This window comes from Denticeps clupeoides, chromosome 15 (genome assembly GCF_900700375.1).
Source record: "Denticeps clupeoides chromosome 15, fDenClu1.1, whole genome shotgun sequence".
Classification (NCBI taxonomy): domain Eukaryota; kingdom Metazoa; phylum Chordata; class Actinopteri; order Clupeiformes; family Denticipitidae; genus Denticeps; species Denticeps clupeoides.
The window spans coordinates 1,162,747-1,178,619 of record NC_041721.1 but is presented as its reverse complement, the minus strand read 5'-3'; the positions used below and the strand labels follow the sequence as shown (position 1 = coordinate 1,178,619).

Genomic DNA, 15,873 nt, shown 5'->3' with positions numbered 1-15,873 from the left:
GCAGAATTATGAAACGATGAGGAAGATCCTGGATGGAGAGTCTGTGCACTAGTCTGTGAACAACAGGACGGTTATGTAAGTGGATTAAACGGATCCGTGTTCCTTTTAACTTCAGGATTTCTCGGAAAGATTCCCATTGGGAAGAGTGAATGGCGACACCAGGCAAATTAAAAAAAAAAAAAAAAGATCTCAGCTTTTTAAAGCTACAGCTATTGATCATCCAGCCTTTCAAGATTGCCCAAGATCTAATGGTTCTGAAAGGCTGTCTGCTAGGTTCCTTCTGGATGACTTGGTCTAGTACGCTGATGCGCAGACAGCAGTCAGAACTCTGGAACGAGGAGAAGAAGGACTGCAGGAACACCAGAATGCGGCCATTAGAACCTGCTGAGGTCATGCCCCTGTCTCTTCATCCAGAGATGGAGGTGGAACCAGATGACGGTCCGTCATCTTAATAGCCCGTCATTAAATCGATGAAAATAAAAAAAAAGTTGTCTTGTCATTATCATTCTACATGTCACAGTGACACTTTAATGGTTCTGAGTGCAGTCATCATGTGACGTCCTCAAATTCACACGCAGACCACTATTCATTTACATTTTCCCAAACATCTCTTCTCAGCGGTCCACAGCACAGCACACGGTGACACGGTGAAACGTGTCCTCTGCATTTAACCATCACCCTTGGTGAGCAGTGGGCAGCCATGACAGGCGCCCGGGGAGCAGCGTGTGTGGGGAGTTAAGGGTGCTAAGGGACACATTTCACTGTGTCACCAGGTGCTGTGGGTGATGTGTCACATGTCACATCACTTTCACTTCTGGGATTGGGATTTGAACTTTAGGATCACTTTCTTACCCACTAGGACACCACTGTATAGATGCCTGCACCGAACGGATATATAATTACAGGATATTATAAATTATTATACCCACAAATATTATTGATAACTGAAGCCAGTGGCTCCTCAGAAGGTCCCTTTCGTCGGATGGCGCGGGTCATGTTTTTTCTGCTTCATGTCTTGGCCTGGCTGCTGTAAGTGGGTTAAGTGGGACCTTTATTAAAGCGGGTCGTGTTATGGCCACTCCAGCAGGAATGAAAGGGAGGGAACAGAAGCTGTTTGTTGACTCTGGTCTCATGCGGCGCCGCAGTGCTCAAGACAGAATCCCTTTGTACCACGAGTCCCGCCTCGGCCTCCTATCCTATGTTTACCCATAATCCACAGAGCAAAACCCACTGTCCAATTATCATCCATGAGCGTGTGTTCTTTAACGGGTTTTCTGGTGCATTTTATAGCAGGCAGCATGGCTTATTTCATCAGAACTGCATCGAAGGACGCTGGTTTTAGGCTGAAGAGACCTAGTTTTACAATGTGAAGGTGTCTCAGAGCACATTGTTCTACAGATCAGAGGGTGGGGGGGGGCATCAACAGGAGACACCTTCCAGTCACTTCCCGAACATCTGCCCCTGTCTCGAAGGCTTGTTTCCCGTTTTCCTGAAGGCCTCGGATTCTGTGAACCCATACGATTATTGTTCCAAATCCAATTCGCCAGACCAGGTCCTGATAACCCTCAAGCGACTGGATCCTGGAACGCTTCTTGAAGAGGAGCCTGCTGGTATTAATAAGGATCAAAAGCATAGCCAGAAGTTGCAATTACGAGGGTCCAAGCACCATGACCTGAGCAGATGCAAATGCTGAACGTCGGGTTCCATCAACATGTCTGCTGTACTGAACACTATGGATGCCTGAGTAGCATATACACATATTTTTATTCGTCATAAGCCAAGAAAGGCAGTTTGTATGATTGAGGAATATGAGGCCAACATTAAAGAAGATTGTTGTACATTTAATTCTACCTGTACCATGTGCAATTGTCACGGGTGGGCTGGACATGGCGGTGAAGGAGGACGCATTCGCACGATCACAGGACAGGGGTTTAATATAAACTACACACGAGACAAGGGAACATGAACACGCACAATGACCCGACGGCGAACAGACACGAACAGGATAGCTTTATACAATTATATAAATATACAGCAAGTGAACACGATCAGGGAACTTTACACGAGACGAACATGAAACGCCGGTCCGGACCCCGGATCCGGAGTCAACCCCTGCCGGTCCGGATCATGACAGCAATATTAATAAAGCTTATGCAACAGAACACAAAACTTGATCCGTGTGTTACAAAATACTTAAATAAAGTGAAGTGATTGTCACATGTGATACACAGCAGCACAGCACACGGTGCCACAGTAAAATGTGTCCTCTGCATTTAACCCATCACCCTTGGTGACAGTGGGCACCATGACAGGCGCCCGGGGAGCAGTGTGTGGGGACGGGACCTTCATCAAGGGGACCTCAGTGGCACCTTGGCCGATATTAGATCACTTATGCGTCTTTATCACGAAATTATTATTATTAAGATTATTATTTATGATCACGCCGCTGTTTACTCCGCGCAGGCCACGCCCCCGCCGTCTCCATGGCAACCTCCAGCCGCCTTGCGGTGCGCCGTGCGCCGGGTGCGCGTCTCCCCGGAACGCGCACTGGCTCCTGATCGCCTCCGACTGACGTCACGCAGCGCGTTTTCTGATAAGGGCCCTACTTTTTAATCGCGCTAAATACTAACGCAGAGGTTTGGGCTGTTTCTACATTTCCATTCAGCATTTTTGTATTGTTGATCAAGCTGGCCCCGTTTTGGCGCGGGTTTATAAAATGTCGAAAAGTGGTGAATGAATGCTTTTTTAATTATCTGTGAAAGTGAACCGGATCGGTCCTGGTCCTGGACTCCTGGTCCTGGACCCTCCTCTCATCACGTGTCTCCGCCAGTTCCTCCAGAAGCCGCGGATCCGCGTCACTCCCCGGCGAAGGAGCAGCCACGACCAGGACATGGCACCCACCGGAACCCAGCGAGCCGCGCCGAACTGAAGGTCCGGACCCCGTTTCGGGAAGTTTCTCCGCGCCGCCGGGGGTGTCGGGTGAGGGTCTTTCATTATGGGGCGCGGAGAGTCCACATTTCAGCAGCGGACGATGGGAAACGTCGCGCGTAATAACGCGCAGTAATATGTAGGTCGACCCCCCTCCCGTTCCGACGAAAACACGCAGATGAGCCTGCGAACAGACGGAATAATGCACGTGGAATAATGTATAAAAGATGGAAATATGTATTTCTGCACCTGAGTAGCTCTTATGTGACGGCATATGGTGCGTTTTTGGGGACGCGCGTTGCGCATTTTGCGCAGACCGGATGAGTGCAGTCGCGGTTTACTACGTGTCATCATCATCATCATCCTCATCATCACTGGCCGCTGTGGAAACGTGTAACGCGCTGCGTTTTAATGACGTCTGCAGCGTCTAGTGTGCACGACACTGGCACCCCGAGGTGACCCCTCACCTTCCCCAACACCTCAGATGAGATGACGGACAGCGTCTGACCTTTAACTCGGCCTGTCTGTCACGTTTATTCCAACAATAAGGCCACTGTTCACCGCAGGGGTGCTAATCTGTGCTGCCACCATAAGCAGGTTAATCCCACCATGCTGCACGTATCTGAGATGGAACTTCTTCTGCCGAGGGCAAATTCCCTGACCAGAGGAGTAACATGCTCAGATATGCAGAGTGTTCTGTCGGCATGGATCTTACTGGCTCGGCGGGGCCACAGAGGTCACATGATCCAATCATCTGCTTGCAGGGGTGTGTGCATCAATGCCAGTTCATTTCGCCGGGCAGCCTTCACCCAGAGCGCTCAAGACGTTCCTGCCGAGCATGGATGTGCCCAGCAAGCCCGACAACGGACCCGTCCGCTCCGGGGGGCGCCCCTGTTGCTCCGGCCTGAAGGTACGTTTTCCCGGCAATCTTCTTTCCCGATCCCTCGTGGGAATTCTTGAGGTCCAACGTGCCTGGTGCATGAGGTCTAACCTGCACGCGGCTCTGCTGAGTGCCGCCCATTCAAACGCGGCCTTGGATGGGAGCGAAGCAGAAGAATCACCTGAATCCAGCATTTATACTTTTATTCAAAAAGAAGAATGTTAGTTCTTCCCTCTGCATGATGACGCTTTATGACATTCAGGATTTGGAAACTGTTCATAAATGCATGCAATTTTTTTTTTATTATTGTACGTAATGTATTTCTCCTCATATTAAATACACGTACACATTAAAAATGTGGATGTTGGGAAGGACTTTTTTTTTTTTTTGGAAAGCCAATACAAGTGAAATTCAGGTTCCACGGGGCAGCAAGGAATATTAAATTCTGACAGAGGAAAGTCCCACTTTCACTTTAGCCCATATTTAGGCCTTGTTTTTCTACGGGATTAAGTCTCTATGAGACAATCGCGTGAAAGCTGCTGAAAATCAGATTATTTTGCGCAGCAACCAAATCTGAAATGACTCTTTCTTAGAAAGTGGACCATGCTGGGTGTGGCGTATTGTGCTTATGTTTATCTTGGCAATAATCCTATAAGAACTCCCACGCTGCGCTTTTCCGTCCTGTTGTGGGCAGCGTGTGACCAGGACATGTGCACCATGACCGCTGTCACTGTCCTGGATTGCGGTGGACATCTTTCACATGCTTGGTGATGTCGAACACGTTCGACTTGTTGAGAAGTCAGGAAAACTTTGGTGAGATGTTGGTGAATTGCAACGTCTGCATCTCTGCGAAGACCCTGCTGTTCCTTCGCTGTTCCTTTGTGGCCAGGGTTCTTCGCTGGACCCAGTGTGTCGTTCTGTTGAGTGTGTGTGTGTGTGTGTGTGTGTGTGCTGTCCGGCTGATCTGAGCATGACCTCTGACCCGGGGGCCATGCAGTCCCGCTCTGTGTGTGTTTGCTCTGTCTGGGGTGTGACCTGATAATTATCAGTCTGTGGTCTCGTAGATCACCCGCCATTTCCGATTCCTCCAGATGTGCACGCTTCACGCACCATCATTCTGAACGTCCCCCCGTCCCACATACACGTCGGTTCCCGCTGCACTTCATGATGCACCATGAGATGTAAATTGCCGCCGGAGATATAAATACACGTGCTGGTATTTATAAAGGAATCATGTGAACTGGCACACAAGTGAGTTTGTTCATTAGAAGCGCCGGTGGTGCCAGGAGCTGGAAGTGTGGAACTAGGTCAGGGGAATGGAAATCGCACCGGCCCTTCGCTGCTGTTTGCCCGATAAGATGGAGGCTTATTCCCCTCGTGCCGCCGAGCAGATCAGTGGCCCTGGGGATTATGGGATATTAACTGTCGTGAATGGGAAGATGGCAGCGTCTTGCATTATTATAAGATAATACGGCGGTGGGCGGTGGAGCTTTGGGATGAGTTCAGATTTTTAATCTGGCGCTATAAACTCTAATCTGCGCGCTGATATTAGGAATCCATTTTCATCTCCGCCCGGTCCGTTGGGTCTCCATCTCCGACCAGATATCTAGCCTGCTAGGAAACCGTGCACTAGGCTGAACCAGGCGTTGGACTGACCTGAACTTGATTTCTCTCCTTCTTTCCTTCCTCTTCTCATCTCCGCTCCCCTTTGAAGATCATTAGCTGCCCTGGCTGCATGTGTGTGTGTGTGTGTGTGTGTGTGTGAAGGTGTAATGAATGAAGATGTTAGCTGTGATCGCGGGTGAGATCACGGCGCCTGTTGTCACCAGCACGTCTCCAGCCAGCGGGCGTTCCGTACGGAGCGCGGAACCTCGCAGGAGCGTAAGCTCCCCTAATCCACTTCTTTTCTGCTGCTCCAGGGTGCCGGGCTTCGGTTTCCGTTCTCAGCCGCCTCGCTCCGCCCACCATTCGGAAGCGGGCTGATAACGGAACGCGTCTTTATCCCCTCCTCACCTCCTCCACCTCTCCGTGCCTCTCTCTCTTTACAGATGTTCCTCGTGGCCTTGTCCTTTGCCTACTTCGCCAAGGCCTTGACTGGAAGCTACATGAAAAGCACAATAACTCAGCTGGAGAGGCGCTTCGACATCTCCAGCTATTTAATAGGCGTCATCGACGGGAGCTTCGAAATCGGTAAGAAGCGCTACGGACCCCCCCGCCCCGCCCCACGCCATGATTACACGTCAAGCCGGTTGGTGAAGAACCGTATTGGATCTCCTGCTGAGTTGAGGGTCGACATCAGAGGCTGGTTCCGACAATACAAAGGTTCTCCCGAACGACCGCAACAGCCACGGGGGCCAGGATCATGTGATTCCATAGGGCCGTTTCCATGGGAACAGAGCAGCGAGCGGTTCAAGCCGGTTAGCGGGAGTCGTGTAAAATCAAATAAAGTTGGTTCACCCATTTGCACTCAAACAAAGTTGCATGACAGAGTTGCATGTGCTTCCTGGTGGAGGTCAAAGGCCAAACTAAAATTAGGGTCTTATGAGAAGTAATCTGTGCCTGCCACAGAGGAACCCTTTGAGTTCCAGTGTGGAGCCACGCCATTGGTCGAGCATGCAAAGGCTTTATTGATGTGTGGATTTTAAAGCGCATTAAGATCTGCAACGTTCCAGTTTGCTATTTTGGTCTCGCCTCCGGTACATGTCCAAATTCTCAATTTGTTCTGGTCAGCTCACATGATCACATGAAGCCCCTGAAACATCGACGGATGGGCGAGTGATAGTAAAACCAGCGGCTGGTTGCGACCGCTGCACGGAGCGTAATGCCATTCCGCCGATGGTGACCTCCCAATCTGGCAACACTGGTTTTCCGAGACAGCGCGGCCAGTGAACTTCCTTCGGCTTCTAACAAATGAACAAGTACCGGAGGGTGACTGAATGAGACGGATGTGGAAAGGGTTTATTTGGTCTTCAGCTCGCTTTTCAAGTGACCTCCTGGGACGCGGGAAGTGCGGCCGGTGACGTCCGCCCTTCCGAGGCTTTGAAGGACTTTTTTCTGGCTGAAGTAAACTGAAGTGGCCCAAACAATGGCTGCATTGCCTGGGTTTTAATTGTGTTGCGTGTGACTAATTTCCGCTCGGCTCCTTCAGCCCTGGACCTCAGATTCAAACCCGCCTTGTTTCTGGTTCCCCTGAGGCTGTTCCTGATTGGCCACACAGGCTCGCAGGCAGGCAGAAGAAGGCTGGAAAGCCTTGGGTCTCTGAAGTGACCATCCTCAGCCACTGTCCTCCCGTCCCATGCCACATCTATAAAATATCATTTCGATGAGAATAATCGACCAGGGATGAGGTGTGGACCACCTGCATCTGTCTTCCTTCGGGGAAAAGATCAGAGCGGTTCCTTCACACACTCTGGAGAAGAAATTCAATTATGAAACCATTATAAACCACAAGTTAGACTAAGGGTTAGGGGATATACATTTTTTTTTAAAGTGACTGGTGAGTGTGAATTGAATGTGCCAAACCCTGACGTCCTCTCCCTCATCTCCTGTCCAAGGTAACTTGCTGGTCATCGCGTTTGTCAGCTACTTCGGGGCCAAGCTGCATCGGCCGAAGATCATCGCCATGGGGTGTCTGCTGATGGCCGTGGGCACGTTCCTCATCGCGCTGCCTCACTTCCTCATTGGACGGTGAGGGCCGGGTCGGGGGGCTTCTCAGAGATAAGCGAGATTAAAAAAATATCTAGAATATCTACAAACCTTAATGACGGGACTGAAACGATGGCGAGACGTGAAAACTGGTCATGTGACGATAACTATAATGAAACATATCATGTAATATTACAAAAAAATAACTAGACTAAAATGTTCTCGAGTCGTTATTTCCTCTCAGATGACATCACTTCCTCAATTCCCCTTCGTGCATTATTTCGATTTTACAATACTTGTGGTGGGTTATGGATGTCGAGTATTCTTGAGTCTATGAGGTAACAATAATATAATAATAAGATAACCTTGTTTTAATTATGAAATGGGTTTGACTAAAAGAAAATGTTGTACTCGGTACTTGTACTTTATCGACTGGGTTAAATAGAATTGCATTACTACAAAATAGACTTAAATACAAATTCCATTCACTAAAACTAGACTAAAATAAGACTAAAATGCTCTGATTTTCAGTCGATTGAAAGTTGACTAGAATAAAACGAGTCTGGAGGCGACTAAGGCTAATAAAGACTAAAACTAGAATTAAGACCGGCCGCTAAAAAGGACTATACTGGTAGCTCAGACCACATGCCCTCCATAAGAAGCACGTTTGGAGTGGTCACATGTTATCTGCTAAGCTTATTACGGGAAATGGCTGAAATGTCGCACATACCTTCATTTCTGTGTTTTGAAGGTTAAGCGTTCACTTTTCACGCTCCTGTGCAGCCCAGTGTTTTGCAGAGTGCTGCATTTCTCAGCATTTCACATGAGCCTTGCCCAGGGATTAAAATTCATCTCATCCCGGAGAGAGATCGCAGTGCGCTTTCCGACCTTGAAACTAGGCTTCCCGTCGATCTGCGTGAAAGCAGAATATTTTGGTTTTTGTCGGTAGTCTGCTCTGCAGTGGCGTCCCTCATTGAGCTAATGACAGTGTTTGGTATGGAAATGTGATGAAGAAGTGGGCCGCTGTGATGTTTACTTGTGGACTCGCATGGTGTGAATCATTTATGGATTTTTTTTTTGCATATTGTAGCAGGGGATCAGCGCTCCGCAAGCTCCCCGACGTCTGACGTTCTGTTTGATGACTTGCACTCTGCCTGATGCTCTCCCCTCCTAAACCGTTGCATTGGTGTTTTGTACGCAGCTATAAGTTCGAAACGTCAGTTAGACCTTCAGTGAACTCAACCAATAACCTCTCTCCATGTCCAGCAAGCTCACACAGGGCTCTGTCTGCAGGTGAAGGCCTCGTGGAAGAGCCTATCACAGGTGAGCAGCGATCTCACGCAACTCAATCAGATCGTTCACGCACACACAGACGTGGCCTGAATGCCACCGAATGTTCCAAATGTCAGCCGCGTCCCTCTGTAATGAAGTTCGCCTCGTTCCCTCTCCTCTGGTCCTGCCACAGGCTGTGAGAGGGAGTCCAGAATATCCATGTGGATTTATGTCTTATTGGGAAATGTGTTGCGCGGAATTGGGGAGACTCCCGTTCAGCCTCTCGGCATCTCGTACATAGACGACTACGCTCTGGAGGAAAACGCCGCCTTCTACATCGGTGAGGTTCTCTTACACAACACGTCCAGCCAGAACGCACACATTCAAGTCAAGACTTCCGCAAAAGCACTTAAAGAGATAATGTGTTATATGCAAATGACTTATTACTTATTTCAGGGAGTAACAATGTTACCAATGTCGCTTATTACTTCTAATGTATCCAATCCCATTCTGGTAAGGCAGTATTAGGTGGATTAGTTACTGTAATATTAATATTATTACTTGCTATAAGGGAAGGTGTTGGTCAGTATCAACGTCTCACATTATATAAACCTCCAAGCAGCAGGAAACGGGTCGTCTCTGTTTGTTTTGTCTACTGCAGGCTGCGTCCAGACGATATCGGTCATCGGCCCAGTCTTTGGTTATTTGCTGGGGGCCGTCTGTGCCAGAATATACGTGGACGTTGGCTTTGTCAACATGGGTGAGTCGGTCTGTAAATGTTGGGCTCCGAGGTTCCTGGAGTTCAGAGTCGGTAGCCGAGCTCAGTGAACCTGAACTTGTCCGCTTGGTTCAATTGGCGCACCACACGCTGTAAATTCTGCCGTCTGCCTAAACCAGGACACCTTTCAGTTGGGAACACTTACCCGCCCGTTACCCACGCAAGACACGTGCCCCAGATCTCTGGCGGACCTTGATTTAGCATCTGGGCCCATCTGGCGTCTGCTTCTCTCGGAACGTTGGTGTGTTGACGCAGGTTTCATGTGGGTGTGTGCAGACGACATCAGCATTGCCCCGGGCGACGCCCGCTGGGTCGGGGCTTGGTGGCTGGGGTACCTCATTGCCGGCTTCATCATCCTGCTGGCCGCTGTGCCCTTCTGGTTCCTGCCCAAGACCCTCCCTGTGCCTGTGGACAAAAAAAAGGCAGAAAAGGTCCCCCCCGAATGCACCAGCTTCATCAAGGACTCGCCCCGCCTGGAGCCCAAGTGGCAAGCTGACGAGCCCAACGGCTTCTTCGAAATGGCCAAAGGTGAATTACAGCTGCTGGTCACCTCGCTATGCCTCTGTATAATCAATAAAAACAATCTGATATAAAAAAAATTAAGTGAAGTGATTGTCCACGGTGACACTGCGAAATTTGTCCTCTGTATTTAACCATCACCCTCAGTGAGCAGTGGGCGGCCATGACAGGCGCCCGGGGAGCAGTGTGTGGGGACGGTGCTTTGCTCAGTGGCACCTTGGCGGATCCGGATTCGAACCGGCAACCTTGTGATTACGGGACCGCTTGTGTTTTTCCTCTCTTCCAGACTTCCTGCCAACGGTGAAATCCCTCCTGGGAAACCCGGTGTACTTCCTGTATCTCTGTGTGACCATAATCCAGTTCAACTCCCTGATAGGGATGGTGACGTACAAGCCCAAGTACATCGAGGAACATTATGGACAGTCCACGTCTACCGCTAACTTCCTCATGGGTGTGTATTAAGGCTGTAAATCTTGGCCCTTAATGCGCAGTCACCAACAAGAGAACCTATAATCTCTGTATGAGGCGCTGCTTGTAAAAGGGTTTCGGTTTTTGGTAATTGTTGTAATTGATTGTAATGAAATGTATAGATATGTTTTTTTTTACGAAATGTTGATTTTGTTTGCCACCATTCTCGGCCATCGTTGTAAGGTGATGAGTTTTTAATTATCAAGAGAGATTAAAACATGACGGATGGAACGGAGGAGATCGTGTTTTAATGTCCACTCGTAACACGCTTTAAGGTAGCTGCGCTTTTTAGAATGCCGTGACCGGGCTACGTCCTCCCTGCGCTCCATAAATAATGAACATCTGAATGGATTATTTCCAGTTCCAGAAATGAAGCAGATTGAGATACCGTCAGCCAGTCCTTTCTTTTTTTATTCCTTTAATGTCCAGCTTTGGGCCGACCCTCACTGCATATGAAAGAGAATGTGAAAAGCTGGGTGATCTCCAGCCCCTGCTTTACGTAAAAATTCCAATTTACTCAGAGAGGGCCAGTATTGTCTTCAATCCAAACGTTCCAAAAACTCCATATTATTCCAGGTTTTGAACAGCAGTAGTCTACAGTTCTCGCTCCAGAATGCAACATCGTACGTGTTTTGCTGCTCTGCTTAGTTGTTGCTCCTTTAAAGTGCATTAATGACATTCTGTAATGAAATTCATACTTTTAAGGCACCATCAACATCCCAGCCGTGGCTCTGGGGATGTTCTCAGGGGGCGTGGTGATGAAGAAGTTCAAGCTGAGTGTCTTGGGAGCGGCCAAGTTTGCCTTGGCCACCTCGTTGCTGGGCTACTTCCTCTCCATGTTCTTCTTCGCGATGGGATGTGAGAACTCCAAGGTGGCCGGAATAACAGTGTCTTACGATAGGTAAGGCGTCTCCCCATCACGTATTCACTGTCATTCTGCAGCGGGTATGTGATAAACATGTTATGGCTGTCCCCTCTGTCCTGTAAGGACTGAGGGTCTCTCTGAGCAGGAAAGCGTGCTTTTTGTGACCTGCAACTCGGACTGCCAATGCTCCGGGAGGGACTGGGACCCGGTGTGCGGGGAGGACGGGATCACCTACGTCTCCGCCTGCCTCGCCGGCTGCCACTCCTCCTCTGGTTCTGGAAAGAACATGGTGAGTCTGAGCTTCGCCGCAGGCCAGAACAGTATGCTGCAAAGGTAACTGACTGCTTTTGAAAATCACATTTACAGCATTTACCAGACGCCCTTATCCAGAGCGACTTACAGTCAGTAGTTACAGGGACAGTGGAGACACTCAGGGTTAAGTGTCCTGCTCAGGGACACGATGGTAGTAAGTCTTGGGTCTTCTGGTTCATAGGCGAGTGTGGGGTTACCCCACTAGGCTACTATTGTGCTCATCCACATGCGAATGAACACATGTGGAGTTCTGTACTTAACAAAAAAATGTGAAATAAGTTTCATATTCTAGTTTCTTTGCTCTGGTTGCTGCTTTGCACACTCTTGGCATTCTCTCGATGAGCTTCAAGAGGTCGTCACCTGAAGTGCTTCTCCAACAGTCTTGAAGGAGTTCCCAGAGGTGTTTAGCACTTGTTGGTCCAGCTCACCCCAAACCATCTGGATTGGGTTCAGGTCCGGTGACTGTGGAGGTCAGGTCTCCACTTTTTGTTAAGTACAGAACTCCACATGTGTTCATTCATAGTTTTGGTGCCTTCAGTGAGAATCTACCAACGTAAATGGTCATGAAAATAAAGAAAACACGTTGAATGAGAAAGTGCGTCAACTTTTGGCCCGTATTTTATACGGCCAATTTAGAGTCGCCAGTCCACCTAGTTTACATCAGATTGGATGACAGAGGAACCCGCCTCGCTAATTCAGCCTGACATGGTGAACATAACAGCTCGGTCCTTCACGGGTTTAATCAGTCATTATGGGCTGTCATCTTTAATGAGCCTCTGGGACTGATTGGATTACAGTAATCTGCTGTACTTTTCGTAATTGTCCGTGTTGTAGGTGTTCGACCAGTGCAGCTGCATTGCGACGGGGAACCAGACGGCCACGGCGGGCCACTGCCACCTCAGGAAGGACTGTGATCACATCTTCCCATACTTCCTGGCTCTGTCCGTCATCACGTCCTTCATCATCTCGCTGGGTGGGACGCCAGGGTACATGCTGCTCATCAGGTCAGGAGCTCCTCAGGTTCCTGCAGGTTCTTGCTGGGATTTTGGGTGTAATCAGTGCAGTCTGGGAACGTTGAGAACGTTGCATGTGTGAATTTCTGCAGCACATAAATGACAAATGCGCAAAGCCAGTCATGTGACCACAAACCATTTTGGCACTAAAAGCTGAAACCAGATTCGTCCTGAGCCTCCAGCCAAACTGACCATGCACGAGCGTTAATTAAAAGCCTTTTAAAGAATGTTATACTAAATATTTCTCGCCCGCTGGATTTAGGCCATGGTACTTTTCAGGGTCAGAGGTCATGTGATAACACTAGTATGATATTTTATGCCATTAAAAAAAAAAGTCATGTTATCAGGGATGTAATGACAGGATGCATTCGCGTTCATTACATTTGTGGTAATACCATGGGTCACGGGATTCCTCTGGGCTCAGAGTCAGATGACCGCAGTCCTGCAAGAACAAGGCTCAATTATTTTAGTTACTGTTGTAGTTAGAATAAGATATAAAGTGAAATTGAAGTGATTGCAGCGCAGCACACGGTGACACGGTGAACCGTGTCCTCTGTATTTAACCGTCACCCTTGGTGAGCAGTGGGCACCATGACAGGCGCCCGGGGAGCAGCGTGTGGGGACGGGACCTTCATCAAGGGGACCTCAGTGGCACCTTGAGATTCGAAACGGCAGCCCTCTGAGTACGGTGTTCGTTCCTTAACCGCCAGGCCGCCGCCGCCCCTGCCACTGTGGTTATGCTGTAGGGCGCTACTGGCACCTGCTGGTGGTAGACGCACCCTTTTTAATTAAAATATGGAAAGTGGTTGGTAGTAAAAGCGCTGCCACGTGTGCCTAAATAAATGCCGCGAGTACGTGCTGGTGGGCCGCGTGCGGTGGTCCAGATGCAGGTTATTGAGTTTTATCAGGAAGAGGCGATTACGGCGGCGCAGGGTCACGTTCCCGTCAGGAATGACGTCACCGTGGCTTCGCCTCCGATAGTCGGTGCTTTTGTGCAGACGCTGGGGATAAAGGAGCATTGAGCTCAGAGCAGCCCTCAGATCCTCCCACCGTCCCATCAGCTGACCCTGCTGGAAACGAGGTTACGGAGCAGGCGGTCCTGAGGCCCGTCTCTGGTCCTGTAGTGGGAGATTCGTCTTCTACGGCCTCGTCAAACAACTTTAAACGTTTCGCAGCCTTAAGGCCGCTTCTATGATACGAGGCTGAGAACCTCACTGGGGACTTGAGGAGGAGATAAGTGGTGCAGATCTGCAGTCATCGCCCCTGGTTACAGGCTGGTTGAACCCAAATGGAATGTGTGGGTGGTGGGTGACCGGCCCGTTTCTGCTTTCAGGTGCATCAAGCCGCAGCTGAAGTCTTTAGCTCTGGGGTTCCACACTCTCGCCACGAGAACTCTTGGTAAGACATTTGGTGTCTTCTGCATCCCCTGCACCTTCTCACCGGCATCTCTGAGAACTTTGAGAACCTATTTTTGGATTTGACGGAACGTTTGGGTCCCTGTGTGCTTCGCCGTTCAGCAGGCATTCCAGCGCCAATCTACTTTGGGGCAATCATCGACACCACCTGCCTGAAGTGGGGTCAGAAGAGCTGCGGCGGGCGAGGGGCCTGCAGGATTTACGACACCACGGCGTACCGGTTCGTCCCTTTTCTGTCTGTTCTAAACGAGATACCCGCGATAATCACACCCTCCTTATACCCCGCAGACTGGTGTACCTGGGCCTGACCCTGGGCCTGCGCACCGTCTCCTTCTTCCTGTGCGCGTGGGGCTTCGTGGTGCTGCGGCGGCACGTCCGGCGCGAGGAGAGGACCGCCCTGACCAACGGCGGCTCTGCCGGCGCGGAGCTGGAGGCCAACGCGGACCAGTCCCCGCGGGCGTCGGAGCAGAACTCTGAGCGCGAGACGCGCCTGTGAGTCCCGCCCCCCCCGGACCGCATTCAGCCTTGTACAAAAAAAAAAACGCACGCTGAAAAAAGCGGGCGGGGCCTGCGTGTCAGCGACGCCATAGATGTACAGTGAACCGAGCGGTCCAGGCTCTATTCAGTTATAGCTCTACGCACTGGACGATCCACAGATGCGGTGAAAAGAGAGAATTCTTCTTGAATGTAACCCTTGTGAAAAAGTATAGTACTTTTTTTTTTTTTTTTTACCCATATTTAATACACTCAGATATTAATAATTGTATTATTTGAATGCATAAAAAGTATATTGCCGCCTTATTTTATACTTAAATACACAGAAAGTGTGCCTGTGTTAAATGAATATGGAATAAATAAATTCATATGAAAGTGTTACGTTCAGTGTGTAAAAATGGACACTTTACAACGTTAACACAATGTTAATAATTAACACTGTCATATTTAATGCGTATTCAAGTTTGACATGAATTGTCTTTGAAAGTATTAAATCAACACCGTTATCATTACACTAAAGCATCAAAAAAGCCTGTTAAAAGTATACTATAAATGACACAGTATGTGTCCTCGTATGCCATTTTTTTTCACAAGGGAAATTATGTTTAAAGAACAAGAGAATCAGTAGCAAAGAACGTCATTTTTGGGGGGTACAGAACTTTATCGAAGAATGATTTAATCACTTCTAACTGGTCTTAAAACTGTTAATTGTATTCATGTATTTTGTAGGCGCTTTTGTCAGTATTTTTTGTCGAAACACTGTATGTTGTCGTGGTGCCGATGCAGGAAAAACTGTGCGTCCAGTACAATATGAAACATTTTTCTCCTGCCTCTGCAGCATCAGCGCCGCGTTCACACCTTCAGCTCATGGGCTGTGCATGAGGAGCTCTTTGCATACATACGTTCTAATAAAACACGTAGTAAGACGCCTATGAACGGTGCGTTGGACCGCCACACTGTGCGCGAGGTCCGGCGGTGTCTGGCCATCGGGCCGAGCGGGCGAGCATGTGCCAAAAAACAGGAACGTGGTGACGAGTCAGCCGTCTACTCTCAGGTTCTTCTTCATACTTGCAAAGATTTTTCTATCCACGCGTGAGCGCCGCGTTCCGCGTGGAACTCGGACCTACTGCCATTGTGTCTTGTGGACATGGACTCGTTTCCTTCTTTATTTTTGTATCCGTGTGTGTGTGTGTGTGTGTGTGAATGTCCTGTCAATGTACATGGATGGAAAATTAAAAGGTTTATTACAGTCAGGGTGTCATGGTGAATAAATGCTCGTGGAG

The 15,873-nt window shown here is 49.0% G+C and overlaps 1 protein-coding gene across 6 annotated transcripts; it reads left to right on the top strand.

The window, feature by feature from the left end:
* Window positions 1–2,506: 2,506 nt before the first annotated feature.
* Window positions 2,507–15,839, top strand: slco1c1 (solute carrier organic anion transporter family, member 1C1). 6 transcript variants are annotated; one of them, XM_028954223.1, is made up of 16 exons: window positions 2,507–2,636; window positions 2,831–2,979; window positions 3,693–3,838; window positions 5,857–5,998; window positions 7,363–7,495; window positions 8,655–8,776; window positions 8,919–9,065; window positions 9,387–9,485; window positions 9,780–10,031; window positions 10,309–10,473; window positions 11,196–11,391; window positions 11,479–11,644; window positions 12,502–12,671; window positions 14,014–14,078; window positions 14,201–14,315; window positions 14,384–15,839. In XM_028954223.1, exons 3-16 carry the CDS (start codon window positions 3,707–3,709, stop codon window positions 14,589–14,591), a joined length of 2,112 nt encoding a protein of 703 aa, XP_028810056.1. In that variant the 5' UTR covers window positions 2,507–2,636; window positions 2,831–2,979; window positions 3,693–3,706; the 3' UTR covers window positions 14,592–15,839. The 6 variants fall into 6 exon arrangements, with proteins under 6 accessions (XP_028810056.1, XP_028810053.1, XP_028810055.1 ...); XM_028954220.1 differs by having other exon boundaries at window positions 14,198–14,315; XM_028954222.1 differs by having other exon boundaries at window positions 2,548–2,636; window positions 2,763–2,931; window positions 14,198–14,315.
* Window positions 15,840–15,873: the final 34 nt, after the last annotated feature.